Source organism: Gastrolobium bilobum, unplaced genomic scaffold, assembly GCF_033153095.1.
Source record: "Gastrolobium bilobum isolate Gb01-03AN ecotype WA unplaced genomic scaffold, APGP_CSIRO_Gbil_v1 utg10441, whole genome shotgun sequence".
Lineage (NCBI taxonomy): Eukaryota > Viridiplantae > Streptophyta > Magnoliopsida > Fabales > Fabaceae > Gastrolobium > Gastrolobium bilobum.
The window spans coordinates 110,401-119,869 of record NW_026897207.1 but is presented as its reverse complement, the minus strand read 5'-3'; the positions used below and the strand labels follow the sequence as shown (position 1 = coordinate 119,869).

The 9,469-nt window shown below is 34.7% G+C and overlaps 1 protein-coding gene across 2 annotated transcripts; it reads left to right on the top strand.

The window, feature by feature from the left end:
• The first annotated feature begins 5,909 nt into the window (after positions 1–5,909).
• On the top strand, positions 5,910–8,621 carry LOC133304912 (thioredoxin domain-containing protein PLP3B-like). Of its 2 annotated transcripts, none has more exons than XM_061505001.1 (9): positions 5,910–6,050; positions 6,152–6,241; positions 6,997–7,071; positions 7,164–7,211; positions 7,313–7,455; positions 7,563–7,635; positions 7,797–7,858; positions 8,182–8,279; positions 8,348–8,621. In XM_061505001.1, exons 2-9 carry the CDS (start codon positions 6,158–6,160, stop codon positions 8,458–8,460), a joined length of 696 nt encoding a protein of 231 aa, XP_061360985.1. In that variant the 5' UTR covers positions 5,910–6,050; positions 6,152–6,157; the 3' UTR covers positions 8,461–8,621. The 2 variants fall into 2 exon arrangements, with proteins under 2 accessions (XP_061360985.1, XP_061360984.1); XM_061505000.1 differs by having other exon boundaries at positions 5,921–6,050; positions 6,156–6,241.
• The last annotated feature ends 848 nt before the right edge of the window (positions 8,622–9,469 follow it).

Sequence of the window (9,469 nt, the reverse complement as noted above, 5' to 3'; positions counted from 1 at the left end):
CATAGCATTGTATCTAGTATTTTAGACTTAGGTTATGAACATATTGCATGTTGATATTGCCATGCTTTTGGTATTCATGACTAGATTCTAAGTCTTTTGTAATTGATGTATATTTCATGTCTCTTGTGTATATTAGTACTTTGGTGAACATGAGACTTGTCCATGGCCACATATTATGTTTTGAGGCATTTGGGACTTATTGATGTAAATTGGCCATATGATGTTTAAATGGCAATGAAATGGCGAATCTTGTAATTGATACATTGTACAAGGTTATGCATGATGGAAGGGCCTGTGGCCTACATTAGTAATTGTAAAGGTTTTATATTGGGTATTAAAGTGTTAGGAGTGAAATGCTTGGTCTCTTTTGAATTCAAAAAGCTGTCAAAATATGATTTCCCAGTAGGGTAATCGATTACCTTCAGTGTGGTAATCGATTACCTAAAGTAGGTGTAACGCCCGACAACTTGCAAGAATCAATGACTGTCCCCACACACTAACACCTTGGATCAAAACTGCTCTGATACCAATTAATTCTTATAAGTCATTCCTAACTATATCGTCCCATACCAGCACAGTCGCTGGAATCCCTCTCTTTCGAGTGTTGATTCGATTCATTCATGAACCCCCAAGCTGCAAGATTTGGCATGAGCCGCTCATTTTCCGTGCCCTTTCGCACCGGCGATCACTCCCTGCCTTTGCCAGCTCTTGGGATGTTACATGCCCACCAGCTTCCGCCTGGTTCGTCCTCGAACCACACCGTATTGGAAGAGAGGCCCTGCTCTGATACCACTTGTAACGCCCGGCAACTTGCAAGAATTAATGATTGTCCCCACACACTAACACCTTGGATCAAAACTGCTCTGATACCAATTAATTCTTATAAGTCATTCCTAACTGTATCGTCCCATACCAGCACAGTCTCTGGAATCCCTCTCTTTCGGGTGTTGATTCGATTCATTCATGAACCCCCAAGCTGCAAGATTTGGCATGAGCCGCTCATTGTCCGTGCCTTTTCGCACCGGCGATCACTCCCTGCCCTTGCCAGCTCTTGGGATGTTACAGTAGGGGACACAGATTTCAGCCACTGTGAGGTCTGGTAATCGATTACCTTGAGGATGGTAATCAGTTACCTAGTTCAGTAATCGATTACCTTGAGTATGGTAATCGATTACCCAAAACAAGGGAGCCAAAATTGAGCTTCTGACTTCTACAGTAACCTGATGGTAATCGATTACCTCACTGCAGATTTGAAAAAGATGTTGTTTTATAACCTGAAGTTAATGGTATTGCTCGGAGGGGTTATAAAGAATAAATATTATGCTTCTGCGAGTTTTGCAATTACAATTACGGTGTTGGTTTTAATTGATTACAGAAATGATTAATGGTTAACAACAAGGAAGTAATAAAGGAAAAAGTTTACCCGTAATTCAATTAACTCAATTACTGTGATTGTAACTGCGCTTAATAGCATATGCAATGTTAATGTAAGAACCCGCACCATTAAATTAGGAATTTAATTAATTTAATTGATTTAATTATGAATTAAGAGATAAATTTCCTAATTGACCTTGAATAATCATAAGATAACTTAAATAATTATTGTAAGTGATTAATAATGTTGAAAGTCGCTTTTCTGACGAGAAGTGCAGATACCGGTTCTGCCTCACGGTATAAGTGCGTACCGATGAAGTATCCCGAAAAATTATGAAAAATATGTATATATCATTAAAATAATATCTAGGACTAGTATAACAAGTTTGGAGTCAAAATAATGAGAACTGGCGTCAGAACTGATATCAGCTACGTAAAAGCGTGTACCGGCAAAGTGCTACGAAAATTATAATAAAAATATGATAAATCCTCCAAAATGCTATGCTCTCCATATGCACACCATGATCCAATCCTCCTCTAAGCAGGCCTCTTGCCCGAAGATCATCCATGCTCACTATAACCTGAAATGATGTCCCCAAACGTGGGGTGAGATATACAAATATATCTCAGTAAACCAAGGGTACTAGAGGATCACTCCGCCCCATGGCTCACTCAATGTGCATACAATGATCATCATATAAAATGCATAACATACAAAATCACATCACACTGGGCTCACATCCAAGAACATCCACACAAGGATTCCGTTCAAGGACCCCATCATATAACTCCCGGGAAGCTTCCTGGTGCCTCTCCCATGGATGAGACGACCTCATGGCAAAACCCAACTGGAACTCCTCAAGAGACCTATCCAGCGGAAGCCCCATGTTTGGATCATCCTGGTACCGCTCCCAGAATTGGCCCCACTGCAAAGCCTGACTGGAATCCCCCAAAGGGATATCTCCAGCGGAAGTCCAAACCACACACATCTTCTGGCCAGAGATCACAGATATGTCACACAACATGCTCCAAGCATGTCACACAATCAAGCAATAATGCATGAACATATCATTTCATACAAAGTCAAAGAGCACAAAATCCAATCACTACCTTCCACTAGGTGTGGAGGAACACACAAGGGGATAAAATTCAAGTACCGAGAGTTTACCTCAACTCCACAAATTTTGCTCTTCCATGTAAGCTCCAAGCTTAATCCACTTCTATTGATTCCGTGCGAGGTAACCTATAATCATCAATTAACCAATATCATCAACACTTGCATACAATCAATTCAAGTCAAAACAATAGTTCTCAACACAACAACTTAGGCCTAATGGCCAACCTACCTTTAATTCAATTACCTTAACCATTTTAGTCATTAAACTAACTCACCATTTATGCACCAAGGCATCACTCATTGGTTGTACCACATTTTCACATCATTTTCCTTATTTCTTTCCATATGGTCGAATTCTTCATGCCATTATACTCTAATGCTTTCAATTCAACTCAACCCTCACACACATCATAAAATCCTATAATTAACTCATCCAAATACTCCACAACTCAATTATTCAATCCTCCCATCATACCAATTCACGAAGTATTGAATTTCCACTCAAAATTTTCCCAAGTTGTTAATTCATTTCACCAATAATTTTTATTCCATAAATCATCATTATTTATCATTCTAAGCATTTAATTCCAAAGGAGACATACCATTTAATGCTCCTAACTATCACAACTCATCACACATAATCAAAACTCTCACCCATTTTATGTTTTCAATATAAACTCAATGAGAGTGTTAAAACTTACCACCAATAGCTTCCTAGGGTCCAAGGGGATGATCTCCAACCAACCAATCAACACAAGAAAGCAGCAAAATCTCCCAAAAATCCCCAATTTTCGTGGCTGATTTTGGAGGATTTCTCCTCACATAATGATCCCCACAAGATGCACTCTACATGAAAGTCACTCACAAGATCAAGGGGAACAACTTTGTGGTTGGGAGTTTCTCTCAAAAATGTCTAGAAAAAGAGATGAAATTTCAAAAGTCCAAAGCTCTTTCCATGGCCAAAGAGCTCAACGGTTTTCAAAGAAAAGAGGACAGATAATCTGATTTTTTTTGTGTCTAAATGGCCATCCACTCAGTTAAATCACTTAAGTGGATCTCACCTGTCAATTAACTTTCTTAAATCATTCATTTTTACCCACAAATTCATAACTTACGTATTTTTCTCGTTCATGTCATATTTTTACTTCCTAGAATACTGATCATATTTTTGCGCTTATCGATACAATTATACCGCAGTATTTTACACTGGTAAAATTACTATTCATCAAATTTGCAGAAACTTGCTTATCCACTCAATTTTTCGTTCTGAATCCATTTCCAGTGTTATTTTTCTCATTTGAGACCTCCTACTCAAATTTCCTTTCCTAGGGTTACGTGTTTGGTAAATTACCATTTTACCTTTCTTATGCAATTTGACTCTAATTTCTAGATTTTCACTAATCCTACCATTTAATCCATATTTTCATATATAATTATGCATTTACGAAATACGAGGTGTTATAGAGATCTCGACAAGGCGATCAAAAAACAAGATTAGTCAGCCCGAGCTTGTACCTCGACCAAAAAGGTTAAGGGAGAAATAATTAAACAACATACTTAGTATCCGGTTCAAAAAACTCGGTTGATCTTGAACACAATCAGAGACAATAACTGCAATCGCTGACCTAACTAAGTTGATTAAGAAAGATTTCAACCCAGGGCAACTATTGCAGCACGGACACCCAGACTACCGAGCATGGGGCAACTGTTATGGACCTGACAAAAGTCCACATTCTTGAAGATCCAATAAAAGATAGCACAAAAGGAAAGTCATCCAAATAAGGAAGATAAATCCTCTATTAATGACGATCATATCCAGACAGCTAAGCAGTTGGACTTGGGCCCCTCGATATTACTAAGAAACACATAAATACACTCCTATCATGTAACTCATTTATAAATAAAAGGTTAAGCAAATAAGATACACACACTATAAACCCTCTCTTTTAGCTGTCACTGTGCACACACCCCATCCTTTGGCTATGCCATTATTATAGCACACATATCCAATATTAACATACTAGTTAAAAGACTAGACATATCTGTCTCTAGGACATAACACTATATTTTTTGCATATCTCTTTCTTTACTAATCCTTTCTTTTCTTGTTTATATTCAATACTAGCTTTAGTTATGATATTTAATTGATACAATCACTATATTTTCCACCCTCGATTGAATCCGATTAATTTCATTCTTTGTATCTAGGGTCCCAGAGATCTAGTAACAAACCTTGCACATACAATTCTAAAGTAGAGAAGAGCGCAAAGGAAAACAAAAAAGTAAATCGTGAGTACAAAAAGAAAGAACATCAAGAGGAGGAAGCAATGATGGAAAAAGATCAAAATGAAGTAATAATTGAAACTTTAATATTTTTGAATGCAGTTCTAGCATTCTAAACCTTGTCATCAACTTTACTATTTTCAAGCTAAAGCTTGCACAGCAGAACCTTGTGCAAAAATATCGGTTGAAGGGAAAATTGCGATACCGTGAAGATTAATGAAGTGAAGGATGATGTTACTAAGCTTTGGTTGTTTCCATTCTTGTTGAAGGGAAAAACACTTATATGGCTACAAACTTTACCCCATGAGAGTATCACCACATGGACCAATCTTGTTTCCAAGTTTTTAATCAAGTGGCTTTGTTTAAATGTATGAAGAAATTTGAGTGGGGTGAATTGAATTTTCAAAATTTTACAAACACAAATAACTTTTTTTATTTCCAAGATTAATGTTCTCTCGTACTTAATTCAAGATAACAATATAGACTAATTTAACTCAAGAGTGCAACAATCAATATATAAATCAAAAGCAAGAGCAAATGAGAAAAATGACATCGGGAAATTTTTACAAGAACCTAAATTTTGGAAAAAAAGATAATTTTTTAAATTAAAAGTGATTAGTAATTTAAAAATGTTAAACAAAAGTTTTAAGAAAGAAAAGAGCATAATTAAAATTAATTTGACTCAAAGGAATGAATTATAAACAAGATTCACTTAAGCATTAAATAAATAAAGAGTAAATATCCTTTTGGATCCTTAACAAAAAAAATAAAATAAACAAGAAACCCATTTTAATCTTTAGAAAAAAAAAAGAGTATCTATATTAGTCTTTTTTTAGGGATTAATATGGGTTTTCTTTAAATTTCTTAGGGACCACAATTTCAAAGAACTGTAATTTCAGAGAGATCATAAATTGACTTTTTTTAAAAGGATTTAGATGAGTTCCATGTTTTTTGGTAAGGATTCAAAATGATATTTACTCATAAATAAAATATTTTATTTCAAATGAGAGTTTATTTTTTCATTGATAAGAGTCCATTTAAAAAATGGGCCCAAAGCGTAAAGGATTTGGGCCACGGCTAATAACAGCTTCTAATGGGCCAGGCCTTCTTCCTTTCACCCTTTCTTCCCACCTTCATGGACGACGCAAGTAGCTACAGCTTCCATCAACAAACAAAACACATAGCAGCAAAGCTTCAATTCATGAACAAGTTTCTCACCTCCCAAGTGTAGCACCCGCATCGAAAACAAGCCTACGCCTCCGTCCAGATCTTAACGGTGCGTGAGCAACATTTAATTTGCGTCTTAATTATTATAAAGTTCGGATTCTGATTCTGCTTCTGATTTTGAATTTTTGTTTTTTTTTTGTTTTTTGGTAGATAGAGATGGATCCAAACGCAGTGAAGTCCACTCTGTCAAATCTTGCGTTCGGAAACGTAATAGCGGCAGCTGCGCGTGATTATCAGAAGGTAATTTAATTCTTCACTTCACAATGCAATTATCGTAGATCCTCCTCATTGCCCTCACGTGCCTTTTTAAGGCCTTAACACAATTAGTTCTCGCTAACGCTGTTTTAAACTATGTTGGACACAATTGATTTTCATCTGATTCAGTGATTCAATGTTTGCTTTTTGAATACTCATTGAAGTGATAAACAATTGTGTTAGTTTTTGTGATTAGTTATTTGTTAATTTGCATTATTTGATGGTCACTTGTTTACAAAATTAATGGTGGCTATTATGATATTGTAATGTTCCTTATTAGTTTTTACTACTTGTTACATTTGTATGCGTTTTCATTTGGTGCAAACAAAATTGAACTACTACTGCTAGCACGGAGTGGAGCTGCATGATTCAAAACTTTTAACCTATAACATTTCCTCATTTTTCTTTTAATTATCTTTTTCAGTTTTCTTCATTTCTTATCAACTGTTCTTAGCATAGCACTTAATTTAAGAAGCTCTAACCATAGATGGTGGATAGTTGAGTATTGTATGTTTTGGAGATAAATTTTTGTAGTACTACTTTGAAGTTTTTTTTTTTTTTTTTTTGTAAATACTTTGAAGTCATTTGTGCTATATGTTTAACTGATTCCTGAATTTTGTAACTGTTTACTCAAATTCTAAGATTATATTATGATTTTCTCTGAAGATTATTGTTATGTATAATTCTTGTGCCAGCAACTATGTATTGGTGTAATGTGACACCTGCTATGATACCTGCAGGAATTGCTTGCTCAAGAGAAGGGACAGGCATCCAGTTCTGTAAATGAGGAGGTTGACCTTGATGAGTTAATGGATGTATGCTTCGTAAACTTCTCAACCTCATCATATATGTATATGTGTATATCCCCTGATTCTAATTATAGTGGTCTACACAACACTGATGTCAGGATCCTGAGTTGGAAAAATTGCATGCGGATAGGATTGCATCTCTTAAGGTGACAATCTTCATACGTCCAGAATACATAATGATAATCAGATTTTTTTTTTTTCATTTCTGTTTTTTTATAAAGCACCTTGCTATTCATGTCTTCAATAGAAAGAAGCAGAGAAACGGGAGGCATGGAAGAAAAAAGGTCATGGGGAATATAGGGAGATAACTGAGGGCGATTTCTTAGGTGAAGTTACTGGAAGTGAAAAAGCGATTTGTCATTACTACCATAAGGAGTTCTATCGATGCAAGTATGTTTTTGACTTAAATATTGTTCCTTCAAACATCTCTCTCTATCTCTTAATATTTGACATGCATAATTAAATGTGCTTCTTGTTGTATCAACAAATGTTTCCAGGATAATGGATAAGCATTTAAAGTCCCTTTCAGCAAAACATATTGATACAAAGTTCATCAAGCTTGATGCAGAGGTCAGCTTGAACAGTTCTATTATTTTGCAATAGATATGATTTAGTGTTTGCTTAGGGTTGAGTCAGAGTAACTGTAACATTGGACTTATTATTTTAATGCAACTGTTTGTCTTGATAAATAAACTTGAGTAAAAGAGTTCACTATTGAAAATGAAATGCAGAATGCGCCATTCTTTGTTGCAAAACTGGCAGTCAAGACTTTGCCTTGTGTCATACTGTTCAGGTAAGGCCTAAATCTGTTACCTTTGGGGTTTTGGTTAGTTGAGTGCTTTTTTGAAGAGCTTATTAATTTTTTTCTGTTAAGGTCTCAAAAAAGATGAGAATAAAGTTTAGAATCCTAAAACAGTCTTTATCCTCAATAACCCCCCCAAAAGGATATATTATCATGCTGTCCCTAGGAGCTAATTGTTGGTTGGAGGCTGAAGTTGGCCTGGATGAAATAAAATGCTGTTGTCACTGAACAAACTGATAGAGTATATATATACTAATTGAGGATAAATTTGATTTGTTATATCAGTATGTTGGCTAAGGTGTTTCTTTTTTTAGACAAGGAGTTGCAGTAGATAGATTGGTAGGATTTCAAGATCTAGGAGGGAAAGATGATTTTACCACAAAATCGCTGGAGGCTCTGCTGATCAAGAAAGGTAATGCTTCTATATGTCCTTCTCATTTCTTAGTGACTAGAAAAAAATTTAACTGTCATTTGACACAGGCATTATTGATGGGAAGAAAGATGAGGACGATGAAGATGATGGATATCATGAAAGTACACATAGAACTGTTAGAGCCTCCGTGCTTGCCGATTCTGATTCTGATTCAGATTAAAATTAATCAACTCATAGCATTATGAAAAAAGAATCTACAGTTTATCTTGTTCATATCTTTTTGGATTTCTGGCTTGTATAATCGTTGATGCATATTTTCTGTTTGTTTGCTTATGGAAGGGTTTGAACCCGTTGCAGTCATAGTTTTTCTAAAGAAATTGATATAGCTTTTCTAAAATGGATTTAATTGTTGTCCACTGTGAGTGCATTATCATTATATCATTTATTGTTACATCAAAATAAATTATTATAATTTTTTAAATGATATGTGAATATTAGATGATATTATACAAACTTTTAACTGTTTGGTCAAAATCTGCTCATTTATAGAAATAAATAAAAGTATTATATTTTTCAGCTATAATGCACATAGTCCCTTCCCAATGTAATCAAATCGTAGAAAATCTCCCATAATTCAAAATATAGAAACTCAATTTTCTGCATTTACCAACTACGCAAAGTAGTATAGATTGCATAAAATTTTCTGGGGTGAATCAATATGCAATTTGTTAAGCTTTAAAGCACATAAAATTTTTCCCTATAACTGGCTTATATGTTTTACATTTAAGCATAATTTTGAGGGTATAAGTTTCTCTTGTTATATGAGAAAATTTTCTTGCTAAAACAAAAATTTGTGGCAATTATCAATTAAAAAAAGAAAAAATAGCTCGTGGAATTTTTATGTTTGTGCATGAGGGTATGTTTTTCTCCTTCAACAGAATAAAAACATACCCCTAATTTTAATAACACTTAAAACGGTGCCCTAGTATACCTTATTTATAAATGCAAATATAAAATATTAATGATTCTTACCAATTTTTTTATTTTGACACATTCATAATTGATTAGGTCCGAATGCGATTAGATTAATGTATGCATAAAAATTAAAATAAAAATAGCATAAAACAAAGCTATTTAAAGTAAAAACTTGGATAGTACGCAGGTATCCGTTGAGGGATTTGCAAATTGCAATCAAGGAGGAATTTAATTTAATTTATTGTAATAGTTTT